The following is a 17,103-nucleotide window of genomic DNA, read 5'->3' on the forward strand; positions in this document are numbered from 1 at the left end:
TAAGTATGTATAACTGGTGAAATCTTAATAAGCTCTATGGATTATACCAATGTCAATTTTTTTTTTTTAAAGATTTTTTATTGGGGAATTGGGGGATGGGAACAGTGCTGGGGAATTGGGGGAAGGGGAACAGACAAGTTGCTGTCCTTTTGTTCTTCAGTCTAGTTGTGGAGGACGTTGCTTCACTGGCCCAAGTTGACACCATCATTGTGCTTCTGGACGGCCACTCACTGCGGCTGCTGGCCACTCACGCTGGCTGCTGGCTATATACGGTAGCCCGTGGCAACCCACTGCCACAGGGGCTGCAGCCTACGCCGTCGCCGGCGACTCAAAGCAGCCCAGCTCCAGGTTGAGCTGTTGTTCAGCATCTTAGCTGTAGAGGGCAGTGTCACTGGCCCTCATATGTGGGATCCGAACCGGGGCCCTCTGGTGTCCCAAACCAGTTCTTAACCATCGCGCCACTCGGCCGGCCCCTGTCAATTTCTTTTTTTTTTTTTTCTTTTTTTTTAGCTGAGCCATCCTGCCACCTGTTAGCAGCTTAGCGGTAGCTCACCTCCAGCCGGGACTCGAACCACTGTTGCTCAGAGCTCACACTCTTGAATGAGCTCTTAACCAAATGAGCCACTCAGCCAGCCCCCAATGTCAATTTCTTGGTTTTGATATTGTGCTATAGTTTTGCAAGATGTTATCATAGAGAGGCTGAGTTGTCATAGAGAGGTCCTTGCTGCCATTTCTTTGAGACGTCCTATAAATCAAAATAAACTACTGTTTTATCATAACATTATATTTATTTATTTATTTATTTTAAAGATTTTATTGGGGAATTGGGGGAGGGGAACATCCAATTTGTTGTCCTTCAGTCTTAGTTGTGGAGGGCACAGCTAGCTCAGCTCCAAGTCCAGTCGCCATCCCGCTGCCCGTCGGCAGCTCAACGGCAGCTCAGCTCTGGTGCAGCATCACTGGCCCATGTGGGAATCGAACCAGCGACCCTGTTACTCAGAGCTCGCACTCTTAACCAACTAAGCCCCTCAGCCAGCCCTTATTTTATATTCTTTATCTAATTCCACTACTTTATCTCCTTGAGTGTCAGTTCTGCAGGTATTCTTTCTACTGACTCTTGCTTACAGTGGCTTGTTTCTATGCTTTGTGATTTGATTATAAACTACTTTCTTGGAGCTTTATCAGTGGGTCAGGTCTTCTTTGAAGCTTGAGTTGGGAATATATTACTTTAGAGAAGATTTTATTTTTCTTTCAGGAGCCTAGGGGACATTACCACACCAGTCCAGGGCCTCTTTAAATGAAATGTCTATTTTAAGGTTGTCAAAACTTATAAGTAGTATGTGCTTATGCCCCAACCCCATGTATTTTTTCTTTAATTTTATATTTTATTTATTTGACATTCAGTATTGTTTTATATTAATTTCAGATGTATCGCAATCTCATGTTTGGTTGAGGTTACGATTGTGAATCCTTGGAGACATTATTTTACCCCTTCTATCCAGAGATACAGCCATTGATGAAATAGTTTTCTTGCTCTCCACTTTCTGCAGCAGATTTTCCTCTATTTCTCTTTTGCCAGAGGGCATAGACTTCAGGGATGTGGGTTATCAGACACCTCCCTTGGGTAGATCCAAAGCTTTTTCTGACTTCACCTGCGTGGCTGGATTACAAAGTGTTGAGTTCAGAACTGTGAAGGGACCCTCCCACAAGCATATGTACAAACAGACACACACATAGAAACTCCAGGCCTCTGAATTAGAAATCAGGTCTGTATTACTCAGCCTCACAGTGGTAGTAGTGACTATATTAGTATTGTAGCACAGTTTCCTATACCCCAATCCCCCATAGAGCAACACAGGGCAGATGTCACATGTGTTTACAGAAGGGAGGGGTGTCTGTACTACTGGAGAGAAATTGCAAAGTTATAAATCTGAGAGCTTATATAAGAGCTGGTACATTTGTTCCTCTTCCCCTCTGTGAGGGTAGAGAGAGACTGGGGGGTGAGGAGGCATGTAGGGACAGAAAGGGAGAATGAGAGAGAGCATGCTTTTATTTTGAAATGTAAGCAAATCCTCTCTTGGGAAAGGAGGGGAAGGTGTCTACCCTGGAATTTAAGCTTTTGGCTCTGGAGAAAAAGAAAGGTTTTTATCACCCTTTGAACAGGAACAGATGGTTCAGGTGGGGGGATGGGAAATGGAGGAAGTCATGGGGGGGGGCATAAGTTGTTCAGATCTTCCACCCTTAGACTGTGAAGAGCAAGTGGCTCTGGGAGAAAAGGAGATATTCTCTATCTTTATAACATGTCGATTTCATTGCTCAGAGAAACACCAAGAAATCCAGGAATGACTCCCTTAGAAGCACCTGGTCTGCAGGAGCCCTGAGGACAGTAAGAGCATTGGTCCTTGCTAATCGTTCCTGGATTCCTGCTCCTGCTCTTGCCTTGTGTCTGGCTGCCCTTACTTTCCTGCAGTCTCAGCCATGAATTCAATTCAAAAGGAAGTTTCAAATAATCTACCATCTTTAGGAATTTGGCAGTAGGAGGGTTTGTGAATACTTAGTCCAATACAATACTTATTGTATTGCTGGAAACCCTCTTCATGTTTTGGGCTGAGATACAGTGTAAAAGGTATAGGACTTGGAATTGGGGGACCTGGGCTCAAGTCCAGGTTTCTTTCAAGCTATGAAGCCTTAGCCTTGAGCAAATCATTAATCTCGTCCAGCCCTAGTTTGCTCATTTGTAAAGTGAACACTAATAGTATCTTATCCCAAAAGGTTGTTAAGAGAGTCAGATGGGGTCAGGCATTTTTTTCTTTTCTTTTTCAAAACTGAGTTATAATTGACATATAACATTATATTAGTTTTAAGTGAACAACATAGTAATTCAATATTTGTATGTATTGCAAAATGACTACAGAAATAAGTCTAGTTAACATTTGTCACCACACAGTTTTTTTTCTTGTGATGAGGACTTAAGATATACTCTCTTAGCAACTTTGAAATATATAATACAGTATTATTAACTATAGTCACCATGCTGTACGTTACATCCCATGGCTTGCTTATTTTATACATACCCAGAGGAGGCACTGCTGGGTCAGAGGGTAGGCCTAGTTTTGATTTTGTAAGGAACCTCCAGATTATTTTCCATGGCGGCTGACCAAGTGAGATCAGGCATTTTGAGCACCCACCACAGGGCCTCGCATGCAGTAAGTGCTCAGTGGGTGCTGTTCAGAAGCCTGATTTTTGGTATTTCTCGAGCACTCATATTTAGAATTGAACCAGGCATTTTGTTAGCAGTAATTCCTCAAACCTTGATGCCTTCCTGGGCCACATCCTTGTTGAGCTCTTATGGTAGAAGGACAAATTCGAGGCCTGAAGAAACTCACTGTGGGGTGGGGACAGGAGAGGGATAAACCTGTGACAACCAGGGCACAGTGTCAGCTGTGTTCCAGGAGTGGCAGGCACCTGGAGGGATGTGGGGTCAGCCAGCAAAGGACTCTTCATGGAGGAAAATGCACTTCTCTGGCCTGCGGCGGTTGTTTAATAGAAGCTAGAAAGACAAGAGGGCGCTTCAGAAGGAGGGGACTAAAGGATAAAGGTGAAGTGGCCCCTAATACTCTTGGTGAATGTCACTATATTTGTAGGACAGGTAGACAGTGAGAGGGCTATAGAGATTTAGCCATGGGGGCCAGCCAGGTCTGCTCCACAGCCTGGGTCCTCCCCTTCTCTTTGGGTGCTCCACTCTCTCCAGGGGCCCATGGCATCACTGCTTTGGGGCTTATTCATAGGGACCTTTTTCGTCTAAGATCTCCACCACACCTCCTTTTAAGTATATTCTGGTCATAGGGCCCAATCCTGCGAATTAGAGGCAAGGACCTGCTGTCCCTTTAAAAGTACAAGTTACTGATTTTTTTCCTAATTTTTAAAAGTAGCACATGTTCACTTTAAAAAACTATTGAAGCACAAACCTGTATAAAAAAGAAAAAATGACCCATAAACCTCAATGTAGAAGTGACTATCATTACCCTCTTGGTAGCAGCATCTGTTTATCCTTTCTTCTATCAATGCTTTTGCATTCCTTAATTGTTCCATCATATAATTTTGTCCTTTGTTCTGGTAAGGTGGTGTATCACCTTGATTGACTTGTTTATATTGAACCATCCTTGCATCCCAGGGGTAAATCCCAGTGGTCATGGTGTAAGATCCTTTTTTTAAAATTTTCTTTCTTTCTTTCTTTCTTTCTTTCTTTCTTTCTTTCTTTCTTTCTTTCTTTCTTTCTTATTTATTTTTTTAAAAGGTTTTTATTGGGGAATTGGGGGATGGGAATAGTGCTGGGGAATTGGGGGAAGGGGAACAGACAAGTTGCTGTCGTTTTGTTCTTCAGTCTAGTTGTGGAGTATTTATTTATTTTTTTTAGCTGAGCCATCCTGCCACCTGTTGGAAGCTCAGTGGCAGCTCAGCTCGGGCTGGGAATTGAACCGGCGACCCTGTTGCTCAGAGCTCGCACTCTTGAGTGAGCTCTTAACTAACTGAGCCACTTGGCCAGCCCTCAAGATCCTTTTAATGTACTGTCAAAGTCAGTTTGCTGTGATATTGGATTCTGCCTCCCTCTGTTATTAAAAACTATTTGCCAACATTTTCCCACCTGCATAGCATTCCATTATACAGATAGGTCATTCCCTACTTGTTGGTTGATTTATGATTCAATATTTATGAACATTTTGAAAGCTCTTAATTCTTCTTGCCACTTGGCTTTTAGAAAGCTATACAAATTCACACATCCATAGCAGTGGGTGAAAGTACATTAAAACCTTGGATTGTGAGTAACTTGGTTTGCAAGTGTTCTGCAAGACAAGCAAACATTTCTAATACATTTTAACTTGGTAAACACGCGATGTCTTGCAATACGAGTAGTTTGTTTCTGGAACGAATTATGCTCGCAAACCAAGGTATTACTATATAGGCCTGGATCCCAACTTGTCTCCCCTTCTACTAGTTTACGAATGAGATTTGCCTGGGAGGCCTGGCTGACTGCTGTGATATGAGATCACTTGTGTAACTGTCAGTATAGTTGAAACGACCCAAATGTTTTGTTATTTAAAAATTTTTAAATGTCCACATTTTCCCTCCTCTTCAGGGAGAAACCAACAGGATTATAGCCTCCCATGCGATGAACAAAAACTCATCCAGGTCGCACAGCATTTTCACCATTTATGTGGAGGTAAGTACAAGCTTTCTGAATAGCCTGGGAGGGACAGCTGATTCCCAGGGGGCCTGCTCAGTCAGGAGCTTCTCCCCATGACCTCCTAACCTCTGTTTGGATGTTTCATAGGCTCATTCCCGGACCTTATCAGATGAAAAGTACGTCACTTCCAAAATTAACTTGGTGGATCTAGCAGGCTCGGAAAGGCTAGGGAAGTCTGGGGTAAGTGAGGGGAGCAGGAGGTTCCTTCTGCACAAGCCATGGCCCTGTTTCTGGCACAGTGCCCTCACTGGGTGTTCATGAGCAGTCCTGGCCCAGCCACAGAAGAGAAGGTGGGCTTGACCCTGTGGAGCTGGTGAAGCAGAATCAGCAGAGGTGGAACGGCTGCAACACAGAGCAGCTCCTACTGACGGGACTTCTCTAAACAGTCGATGAGGCGATGGCCCCTAAATTTCTAGCACGATGCTGGGCACTCAGTAAGTGCTCAGTAAAACGCTAGTGTTAGCATTCCTCTGTGTATGAGCAGGATGGTTCTCAGGACTATTTGCATGAGCACCTCATCACAAATAAATATTCATATGAGTGTTAGTATTAGCATAAGTATTCGCAGGACTATTCAGGTGAGCATTCTTTGTGCGTCTGTAGGCGTGTTTGTATTTCTGTAAATGTTCGTAGGATTATTTGCTCAAGTATCTGCACAAATATTCCTATGTGTCTTCATATTAGTGTGAATCTTACATGAATATGAATATTCACATAAGTATTCATATTCACATGAGCATTCACATAAATATTTGCATGAGTGTTCCTGTGAGTATTAGTATTAGCCCAAGATGGAACACAATCCCTTGACGTTGAGAGAAGACCCCGGTTCTGGGAGGTGGGCTCTGGCTTGGCCACAGACCTGCAGTCTTCTTAGTGGGGCAGTCTCTCCACCTGGTCTGAAGTGGAACTGACCTTTGGTTTGTAGTCTGAGGGCCGAGTCCTGAAGGAAGCCACCTATATCAACAAGTCGCTGTCATTCCTGGAGCAGGCCATCATTGCCCTTGGGGACCAGAAGAGGGAACACATCCCCTTCCGGCAGTGCAAGCTCACCCACGCCCTGAAGGACTCGCTAGGTGAGGGCATGGTTGGTACACTGGGAGGAGGGATAGGCCTGGCATATCTGCTGCCGGTGATGAGGGAATTGCTCCTTCCGGGGGCATGGACTTACCTGCAGCCTTTTCACGGCGACGTCAGACACACCTGAAAAGGCAGACTCGAGCGTAGCGCCTTCTTCTTTCACCCACAACGTGACATGCTGGTCACTCCTCAGAACCTTTGCTTAAGCCTCTCCCGGGAACACTTTCTCATGTCCCCTCGTCCCTAGACCAGCTGGCAGAAGCTTCCTTCACCTTGCTTGTGTGGAGGGCCTCTCCCGTGACATCGTCCCTTCACCTACAGCCTCCCCCACAGAGGGGCAGGTGCCGTATCTTGTCATCCTTGTGTCCCCAGGCTTTTGTGTTGGGCCTGATCACACAGGCATTAGTGTCTGGTCATTAATTGAGTGCTGCCATGAGCAAAGTCTGCCCCTGCCCCTCCCGGCCCCAAACCATCTCTCCTCTGCTGTCTCCCTGGCTCCAGCTGGTACAGCGGGTGGCCTCTCCCCTTCTGTCCCCTCTCTTCCCCTCGCCTCCCAGCCTCATACCTGCTTGGACGTGTGCTCCCGAAGCCTGTCTTAATCAGCCTGCGCTGCTATAGCAAAATACCACAGACTGGGTGGCTTGAACAACAGACATTTATTTCTCACCGTTCTGGAGGCTGGAAGTCCCAGATCAAAGACTGGCAGGGATGGTTCTGGTGAGGACTGTCTTCCTGGCTTGTAGATGGCTGCTTTCTCACTGTGTCTTCGCATGGCAGAGAGAGAGAAAGGGAGAAAGAATAAGAGGCTAGCTCTGGTCTCTCTTCCTCTCCTTATAAGGGTGCTACTCCCATCATGGGGGCCCCACTCTTGGGACCTCCTCTAAACCTAATTACGTTCTAAAGGCCCCACCTCCAAATACCATCATGTTGGGGGTTAGAACTTTAATATGTGAATTTGGGGGAGCACACAAACATTCAGCTCATAACAGACCCCCACCAGCCTCAAAGGAATCTCTTGACAGAAAGCCCACATGGTTCATGGCCCTTCTGTGTCCTGCTTTCTGCAGGGGGAAATTGTAACATGGCCCTCGTGACAAACATCTATGGAGAAGCCGCTCAGTTAGAAGAGACGGTACGTAAAGACAGCCAATGCAACCAGGCTGGATTCCCTCCTCGTGGGTGGCAGGGCTGGCTCAGCTGGCTCAGGGCTGGCTCAGCTGGCACACTAGCCTCGCCATACACATTGTCAAGAGTAGAGGGATCCAGGGATGAGTCTGAGCCAAAATTGCGGAGGGGGCCCAGCCAGGATCCAAATACCAAGTACCAAGGTGCAGAAGCTGTGTCAAGAAAGAGGCAAGGCAGGAGGCAGGCTCAGCATGGGGGAGGAGAGAAGGCTGAGAGCCAGCTTTGCGGGGGCAAAGACCATGCTCCCCCGAGTGCTGCTCCTATGAATTGGAATCGAGAAGGACAGCTGATTCCTTGTTCTTCATAATCACCCATGTTTAAAAATCTTGAAAATAGCTCAGGGTTCCAGGCCCTGGTTATAAGGCTGTGTGAGCTGATAGGTATGACGCATCTGCCATGTGCAAGGTGGTGGAGAGGGGAGCAGCTCAGTAGAGATGAGTCATACATGGCCTCAGAGTTCCCAGCCATGGCCTTGAGTAATGTGAGAGGCCTAGATGGAGGACTTCTTCAAAGGATGGGGGATTTTTCCTGAAGCTGAGGTGAGGAAGGTGGGCACTGAGCTGGCTTGGTGATAGGGAAAGCAGAGATGTTCCTGGCAGAGGAGACTGTGGGCCTGCAGGTGTGTGGTCCATGTCAGGCACATCTGGCCACCGCAGGGGAAGGCTCAGGAAGGAGAGGAAGAAGAAGAAACTGCCGGAGCTGGATGAGCTCTGGTGGCCAGGCTGAGGCCTTGGCTGCCCTCCCGCAAGTGGCTGGGGCTATCACAGGGTTTGAGTAGGAAAGGGCTGTGGCCAGAGTTGTGACTCAGGGAGATTAACCCAGCAGCAGGACACAGGTGACCTGGGAAGGGAAGAGGCTCCTGAGAACCAGAGGCCAGAATACAGGCTGAGACCCTGACACAGGTGAGCCACACAGCTGGATACCCAGCTGCGGCTCCCTCCTTCCTCTGAAGGGCCACCCATCATAATAAGACAGGTTTGAAAGCTCTCCTTAGAAATGTTGTTTTTCAAATGTGAATGTTTAGGGCAAGCTTCAGTCATCTGGAGAATCCACGTAGGTCGTTTCCAGGGACAGTGGAGGGCAAGATGCTCTTGCAGGGCCTTCTAGCTTCTTGCTTTAGGGACCATCCCAGCTCCCAGGGGTAGCTCTCCTGCTACACAGTCAGTGCCCTGGGACTTGGGAGGCCACGGATGGGAGCTCCAGCTGACATACAGGCAGCATCCCCAGAGGAAGGCCTCAGGAACCTCCTGGTCTCATGGTATAACAACAAAGCATGGTTGAACCCCAAGAGGAACCATATGAAATGGGGCCTCCTGGCTGCCTTGTTGAGAAAGATGCTCTCCAAGACAGTGGAAGAAGCCCCCTGTCCCCTACCCCCACCCTGAGCTAGGTACCGCACAGGAAGCAACTCCTCTGGTACCTGCCATCCCCAGAAGCTTGTGCCCACACCACTCGGGGTCCATGCCCGGGACTGAGCCCACAGAGCCCCGAGGAGCTGCTGGAGGAGGGGTCTCAGGGGTTTGGGACAAAGGTGTATTGGGGTTGGAAGCTAATGATTCTTAAAAGCTTTCCAAGTCTTCCTGTCACGTTGCTTTATGCAGTGACACTGCCTGTATGTGTGGGAGTGACCACAGCAAGGGAGCTGTGACCACACCTGCTGCTGCGCTTGGAGCAGGGGAGTGATTTCACCCTACACAGAAGCAACTCCAGCTGTAACGACAGGGGGCTCTTCCTGGGCCATTTCTGTCCAGAGCACATCACACCCCTCATAGCTAAGTCTCCCAGGGACCCCGTGAGGCAGGTCTGCCCACTTCACAGAGAAGTTACAAAACCTGTCTGAGGTTGCACAGCTGTTCAGCTGTTCACCACCAAACCCTGTCACAGGGTTTGAGTAGGAAAGGACGGTGGCCAGAAATGACAGGACTCAAGGAAGAGCCCTGTCTGTCTTTCCTCTGGGCCACTTCTGGGTGACCCACCCACCCTCCAAGCCTGCTTCCCTGTTGGCGGGCCCCAAGTCGGCCCAGTGTGGTATGAAGTTGGGATCTCAGGGCTAGCCTCGTGTCACCACTGGCTGCTCCCACTGCCAGGGAGCAGCCCTCCACCCCTCATGTAACAGCAGTGCAGCGGGGCAGTGTCAGGGCTGTTGCCCAAGCACCTGCTTATGTGGCTGCCTCATGGGCCTCCAGCCATAATTACCCCTGGCTGGCTGCCCTTCCAGAGGGACTCACAGGACCCCCCCACCAACGTCACTCCTTGGGGCCCGGGAGACCCCGCAGTCCACTTTGGAGCATGCCTCCACACAGGGATTTGTTGTTTTTTGCCTGTTTTGCACGTACCTCTACTCATAAGTAATTGGCCAAAAGCATGGAGGTCTGTCTGATCTGTTCTCAGCTGTCTTCACTGCGGTTTGCCAGCAGGATGAAGCTGGTCACCACTGAGCCTGCCATCAACGAAAAGTGTGATGCTGAGGTACTAAGGGCCCTGTGGGTGGGCGTCTCCCTGAAGGCAATGTGTGGCTTCCCTGCCTGCCTCAACCAAAGATGCCATCCTGGGTCACCCCTTTCCACTCTGGGATAGGCCACAGTCTTCTGAGTCCCTGGAGACACCCTTGGGACAGCCACAAAGGCAGTAGGGCTGGGTCAGGCCCCCACCCAGTTCACACGTGGGCCACTGAGTCCCTGGGCTTCTGTGAGAGTTCCTGAGCGCTGTCTCGGGGCTGAAGCAAGTGGACCATCGCTCAGGCTCACTGGGTCGGTCACTACAGACCAACTTTCCTCCCGGCCTGAGTGGTCCCTCCCAGCCAGCAGAGCTGACCAACCAGAGGGGGTGCTCAGCATCACCATTAATTGGGGAAATGCAAATTTAAACCTTAGTGGAATTTCCCCCTCAGCCTAGCAAAAATTGAATGTTTCTGACAATGCCCAATGATGGTGAGGATGTGCCCGAACAGGAAGGCCTCTCGATTTCTGGTCAGAGTATCATGGATTCAGCCACTTTGGAGAGCATTTGGCAACATGTAGTAAAGTGAAAACACGTTTACCAGTCATTTGGCTTTCCTTTTAGATGCTATGGAATCATGCATGCACTAAGCTCGTGATAAACCAGTCAGACTTTCCAGATTCTAAATCCTGAAGGAAAACGAGTCCCTGTGGCTCTGTGGGACTAGCCATGGTTTAGAGGCTGAGGAGGGAACAGAGCTTAGTGCAGTGGTTCTCAGACTTGAGCTGGCATCAGAGTCAGCCTTGTCAGGCTTGTAAAACCACAAGTCCCTGGACCCGTTCCCAGAGTTCCCGATTCCGTCACTCTGGGTTGGGGCCTGAGGATTCGCCTTTCTCAGTTCCCCAGGGACGCTGCAGCTGCTGCTGCCCTGGAGCCACATTTGAGGACCACTGGCTCAGTGGTTAAGAGCCCTGGCCCCTGCACTGCTGGTGTAAAGGTGGTGAGCCACCGGCATGAACAGACAGCAGAGAGAGGCTTGGGGTATCCCACTCTGCCAGCAGGAAATACATCTGCAGGCGGGGGTGGGGTCACAACTGGGAAATTTCACAGGCTGAGAGCTGCCCTAGCCCGTGCGGGACTTAAGCAGAACTCTCTGAATTATCCTCATTGTGTTTATGATGAAAGCACTTGACCACCAGGAAACTTACTTGGGTCTGTGCTGTTTCCAAGGCATTCATTCTATCCAGAAAATGTTCCTGATTTTTAGAAGGGAGTTGGTCAGCCAGGAGGTGCTCCCAGACCCTATTTTGTGGGGTGTGCTGCTCCAGCCCTATGTTTTGAAGCAGCTTCTCTCCAGTCAGCAGAAAAGGGCAAGTAGAGGCCACTAAACCTGTCAGGCACTAGGAGAAGTGGCTCCCATGCTCTCAGGATGTGACATGGAGGCTGGTGACCCATAGGAGTAGATGGCCCGTTTCCCCACATCACCATAGTTGGTCCAGAAGTCTAAGCTGGGTTCCCCATGCTATATTGCTGAGGACTCCCAGCAGCTCAGCCAGACTTTTCCTAGCTGGGGCATGATGCATATTCTAGAGCTGAGATCCCTCAGATGGGACAGGATGAGTAGGGGCTAGCCAACAAGCCTCTCCTGTTCACCTCATAGGAAGTCCACCTGAAGGAGACAATCTTGGTGCTACCCAGAGGGACAGAGACAGGATGGACCCTGGTCATGTGCCTTGAGTACCAGGCTTTGTATCCTGAATTGCCACAGAGCCACCCCTTGCTGTGGACTGGTCACACACACTTTTAGTCACCAGTCCCAGGATTCAGCTGTCAGGGGCTCCCTCCAGTGGCCATTTTTGACAACTAAAGGAAGCCCTGTTCACAATGAAGGTTCTCAGCATAAAATCCCTATATTCGTCTAACACAGCAGTTCTCAACCTGTGGGTCGCGACCCCTTTGGGGTCGAACGACCCTTTCACGGGGGTCGCCTAAGACCATCGGAAAACAAAAAGATATTTACATTACGATTCATAACAGTAGCAAAATTACAGTTATAGAGTAGCAACGAAAATAATTTTATGGTTGGGGGTCACCACAACATGAGGAACTGTATTAAGGGGTCGCGGCATTAGGAAGGTTGAGAACCGCTGGTCATGAAAGGTGCTCAGATAGCATCTATCAACTGTAAAGTGACTTAGCAATTCTGTTGCTAGAAATGTATTATGTACTCATTCGCCTAAATTTTTGGACTGCTTACTGTGTACCAGGCACTTTTTTTTTTTAACCAGGCACTTTTTGAAGCACTTGGAATGCATTAGTGTACAAACAGAAACACAAATCTCTGAAGAGCTGACAGTCTGCTGGGAGTGGGAGAGATAGATATAATTAACATAAGAAATAGGTCAGTTCTAGATCCTGCCATTTGCGACAACATGGATGAACCTGAAGGATATTATGCTAAGTGAAATAAGCCAGACACAGAAAAAAAACCACAAAAAACTCATCTGTGGAACCTAAAAAAGTCGAAGTCATTGAGGAAAGAGTAGGGCAGTGGTTACCAGGAGTGTGGGCAGAGGCCCAGGAATGGGAGATGTTGGTCAAAATAATTTTCAGTTACAAGACGAGCAAGTTCTGGGGATCTAATGTACTATGGTGATTATATTTAATAAACCTGTATTATATACTGGAAAGTTGCTAATACATTAGATCTCAGATACTCTTACCACACACAAAAATGGTAACGAGGTGAGGAGATATATATGTTAATTAGCTTGACTGTAGTAATCATTCCACTATGTATACGTATATCAAAACATCATGTTGTACACCTTAAATACATATAACTTTTAAAAAACATTTTAAAAAACCAAAGTAGGGGCCAGCCGAGTGGCTCAGTTGGTTAAGAGCTCGCTCAAGGGTTTGAGCTCTGAGCAACAGCGGTTCGAGTCTGGCCTGAGCTGAGCGGCCAACAGGTGGCAGGATGGCTCAGCTAAAAAACAAAAAAACAAAAAAACAAAGTAGGTAAGTTCTAGAGCTTCGCTGTTCAATACAGTAGCCCCTACTCACATATGGCTGCTTAGTTAAAATTAAATAAAATTTAAAATTCACTTCGTCATACTTGTCACATTTCAAGTGTTTAATAGCTATATTTGGCTCGTGGCACAGATAGAGAACATTTCCACCACCACAGAAAGTTCTATTAGACAGTGCTGCTCTAGGGAATGTTGGCAATACGTGCTATGAAAAAAATTAGAGCAAGATTTTTAAAGAGTGGTGTGGGGGTGGGGGGCTTGCAGTTTTACCTAAGGTGATTGAAGTGTGCCTGATTTAGAAGCTTTTGAACAAAGCCTTGAAGGAGGTGAGGGTGTAAGCCATGGAAATGCCTGGGAGAAAAGTGTCCCAGGCAGAGGGGACAGGTAACACAGAGGTGGGAGTATGCCAGTTCGGGGGAGAGCGGTAGGTAAGAGGTAATGGGGGCGGATCACGTAGAGCCTTAGAGATCACTGTGTTATCCTATAGAAACCTATAAGGACACAGAGGTATAAGTACAAAGATGCTCTTGCAGCATTATCTGTAGAAGCAAAACATTGAAGGTGACCCACATGATTATCAATGGGGAATGGTGATACGTTTGTGCAGTGGTTGGGAAGGATGAGGGTAAAAGGTATGGCTGTGTGTGGAAAGCATCCTGGAGGCGTGGGCTGCTCTGAGAGGGACATTACCCTGGTACCCTGAAAATATCTTGGGAGTACCGGGGAGTTGGGCTTTGAGGTGGCCCTGTGCTGAACTCTGTTCCATTCTCCTCTGCTATAATAGGCAGAGGCCAGGGACTGCTGAGGCCCCCTCAGGCTCTAAACTCACCCCATTTTGGGAAAAGTCACCTGTGGGGAGGGAACTGTCTAGATGCTGAGATCATACCCTGTGGATTACCAGCATGGGCCAGGGTGTCCGGGCACAGGTGGGGATGGTGGGCTCGAAGTGGGAGAGGCAGGGTGACCTCTCTGACTGTCCTCCCTGCTCCCGCCAACTATGCTTCCCTGGCAGCGAATGGTCAAGAACCTGGAGAAGGAGCTGGCACTGCTCAAGCAGGAGTTAGCCGTCCATGACAGCCTGGTAAGGGGCTAGAAGAGGGGCCGGGGTGGGGCGGGGGGAGGCGGAATGCTAGAGGAACTGGAGTCAGGGTACCAGGAGGCAGAAGGACTAGGTGGGGAGGGGCGAAGGGGTCAGGGTAGGGATGCTGGATGGGCAGAGGGGGGTGGATGGACAGGGAGCCAGATGGGTAAGGAGCCAAGTAGGCAGGTGGGGAAACAAAGATTGGTGGGGGGTGGCAGAGGGGCTGAGGGGCCAGGGAGGCCTGGTGGGCAGGGGTATCCGATGGTCAGGGATCAGCGGTGGGCAACAGGAGGAGGAGGGGCAGGGGGCCAGGGGCCTGGCAGGTGGGAGTACAAGGGCAGACAACACAATGGGCTGAGGTCCAGGGAGGAGGGGGAGCGGCAGCTGCAAGGGGCCAGTGTGGGCAGGGGTGGGAGCAGGAACCCTCCCATGGGCCTCACCCTGCAGTGTGCTAAGACTCAAGCAGCAGAACCCCCGGCTTGAAGTGGCAGGACCCCGTTGGGCGGCCTTTCCGTCCCTCCCTGACCCAGTTGTCCCTTACTGACTGGAGCACCTAGACTGTGAGTCAGTCGGTCTCTGCCAGGACCTGATGTGAAGGCAGTGGAGCTGGCTTGGCGGCCAGGGCCTGTGCCCAGGCTCCCCACCTTGGATCTCAGAATGTCCTCTGCTGCCCCTACTAGGGCTCCCATGCTTCAAGCTCATGCACATGTTCTTTATGCTCCTCTAAGGCCAACCGCACCCATGTGAACTACGACCCCATGGATGAAATCCAGATTGCCGAGATCAACTCCCAGGTGCGGAGGTACCTGGAGGGGACACTGGATGAGATCGATGTAAGGAGTCCTTCCTTGGGCCCCCCCATGCCCACCCCACCTGGGCCTCCCTGTCCCGGTCATACCTCAGCTGTGCTGTGTCTGCCTTGGAACCCCACACTGAGTGGGTGCCATGGGCGTAGCGTGGGTGGTGCTAGACCCCTGGCCTCAGGTTCCCTTTAGCCCATCAAGGCTTCAGCTTCCATATTTAGGCTTACAAGGCTGTGGGTGCCCCGCAGAGTGGCCAGCAGCCATGAACACATGGGAGGTGATCCATTACTGGGGCACAAGCACAGGCTGTGGAGCCAGGCTGCCCTGGATCGAATCCCAGCTCAGCTGTCTCCTTGGGAAGTAACTTCAGCAAAATGCTCCCCTTGTGTACTTTGGTGGCCTCGCCTGTACAGTAGGGAGAGAAGCGAAGCTGGGGTGAACTGAGCTGCAGCACCTCGGGTGCGTGGCTGTGGCAAGTGGAGTAAGGCTGTCCAAGGATGATGGTCGTGCTGGTTGTCTCTAAGGAAGACCCCCCCCCCCAGGGCCCATGCTGGAGTGGGCCAAGGAGGAAGAGACAGCAGCCATACAGGGAAGGGCCCTCAGGGGGAAAGAGCATTGTGTCTACAATTCAGGCCAGCAAACCCTTCACTGGGGAGCTGCACGGACAGGACCCACCGCCGCCGCCACGTTGCTGTGGGCAGCAGGGGCAACTGAGGGGTAGGCTCTTCTTCCTGCCGAACAAGGGCAGCCCCAGACTGCCCCTTGGTCAAGGGCAATGCTTGTAGGCTGCAGGGCCAAGAGGGAGGCCGGTGGTCTTCCTCCAGGCGCAGGTGTGTATGTGCCTGTACCCACAGAAAGGTTCATCACAGAACCTTCTGGAAGCAGGAAAGAGCCGAGGACAACAAATTTTATTAAATTTTTTTCTTACGATTTTCAAGAACTGAGTCATTTTGATTTTATAGAGATCGTCACTTAGAAAAGGTGATTTTTTTAGGCTGGCCAAATTGCTCAGTTGGTTAAGAGCTCGCTCAAGAGTGCAAGCTCTGAGCAACAGGGTCGCTGGTTCGATTCCCGGCCCGAGCTGAGCTGCCAATAGGTGGAAGGATGGCTCAGCTAAAAAAAAAAAAAAAAAAAAAGTGATTTTTATAGCCTCAGTAAATACTTGGTTTGAAATCTATTAATCAGATTGAGACAGGCTTACACTGCCACTTTGCTGAGAGTCTGTTTAAGGAATTCCTATTTTCAAGACAGATGGTCAATGGGTTAGCCCAGGGATCCTGGTTTCTCTACTAACATAGACAGCCTTGGTCCTGGGGTGCTGAGGTCTAACTTTTGCCTTGCTCTCTTCCTTCCAGATAATTAACCTCAGACAGATCCAGGAAGTGTTCAACCAGTTCCGGGTGGTTCTGAGGTGAGGGACGCTCCCTATTCACCTGATGCCATTTTTATTTCCTGTGGTTTGGATACAGCCTCCAACCACCCCTCCATGTCCTCAGCTTCCATATTTAGTGTTACAAGGCTGTGGGTGCCCTACAGAGCGGCGTCTCTCCTGTGTGAGGAGCCAGATCACAGTCCTCGGGGTGTGCCCAGCACCTGGTGTCCCCAACAGTCTCTGCCCCCGAGCTCTCAGATCCTCCTGCCTTTCCCTCCCCCTGAGGGAAGGGGTTAGACAGCCGTCCAGCTGAGGGCTACTCAGAGAGAAGGCGGTCCCTGGTGGATGTTTTCCTGAGTTCATCAGTTGGATCAGAGGTCTTCGTGGTGTGCCAGCCCTGAGCGTGGCCAGAACAGGGCATCATGAATCCTCCCTGTTCCCCCACCCCCACCTCAGGAGGCATTTGTGGTTTATTTGGGCACACACATACCTGTAGCCTGAGTGGCTCATGCTGGGTGGTGTCACAGAAGCTGGTCACATGATTCCAAAGGCCTGTTAGAGACAGAACCCAGGCAGGGAAGCATGGTCCCCAGGCAGGCTTACTTACAGTCCTTGTTAAAGTCATTTTGGAACAGATGTGCCTGGCACGTAGGGTACACCCTGCAGATTTCTGGGCTGGACAATGAGTGTGTGTACTGGGCAGTCAGGGGCGTGGAATGAGCTTGTTGTGTCTGGTCGGGCGCATGCCGATGGCCTGGCTCTTTCACAAGGGGCCACACCCAGATGACTTCTAACCCCAGTATGTACTTGGTTCTTGATCCAGAGGGTTCAGTGTGGCCTCAGGTGCGAGGTATTCTCTCACTTTC

The 17,103-nt window shown here is 49.7% G+C and overlaps 1 protein-coding gene and 1 long non-coding RNA gene across 9 annotated transcripts in view; one reads left to right on the forward strand and one right to left on the reverse strand.

The window, feature by feature from the left end:
- Positions 1 to 17,103, forward strand: part of KIF9 (kinesin family member 9) — a 39,195-nt gene that overhangs the window by 11,077 nt on the left and 11,015 nt on the right. For 6 of the 8 annotated variants that reach the window (XM_019632560.1, XM_019632588.1, XM_019632571.1 and 3 more), the window contains 8 exons: positions 5,138 to 5,221; positions 5,333 to 5,425; positions 6,174 to 6,321; positions 7,393 to 7,457; positions 9,902 to 9,979; positions 13,994 to 14,062; positions 14,791 to 14,895; positions 16,221 to 16,276. In XM_019632560.1, the coding sequence (XP_019488105.1) occupies positions 5,138 to 5,221; positions 5,333 to 5,425; positions 6,174 to 6,321; positions 7,393 to 7,457; positions 9,902 to 9,979; positions 13,994 to 14,062; positions 14,791 to 14,895; positions 16,221 to 16,276 (698 nt within the window). The remainder of the gene's footprint in view (positions 1 to 5,137; positions 5,222 to 5,332; positions 5,426 to 6,173; positions 6,322 to 7,392; positions 7,458 to 9,901; positions 9,980 to 13,993; positions 14,063 to 14,790; positions 14,896 to 16,220; positions 16,277 to 17,103) is intronic. The other 2 variants (XM_019632608.1, XM_019632615.1) reach the window with 2 other exon arrangements.
- Positions 3,034 to 17,099, reverse strand: LOC109376623 (uncharacterized). The gene is made up of 3 exons (XR_002122760.1): positions 16,728 to 17,099; positions 6,993 to 7,089; positions 3,034 to 3,550 (listed from the first exon to the last, which is right to left on the reverse strand). It is a non-coding gene; the product is annotated as an uncharacterized LOC109376623 (long non-coding RNA).

Source organism: Hipposideros armiger, unplaced genomic scaffold (assembly GCF_001890085.2).
Source record: "Hipposideros armiger isolate ML-2016 unplaced genomic scaffold, ASM189008v1 scaffold_18, whole genome shotgun sequence".
Classification (NCBI taxonomy): Eukaryota; Metazoa; Chordata; class Mammalia; order Chiroptera; family Hipposideridae; genus Hipposideros; species Hipposideros armiger.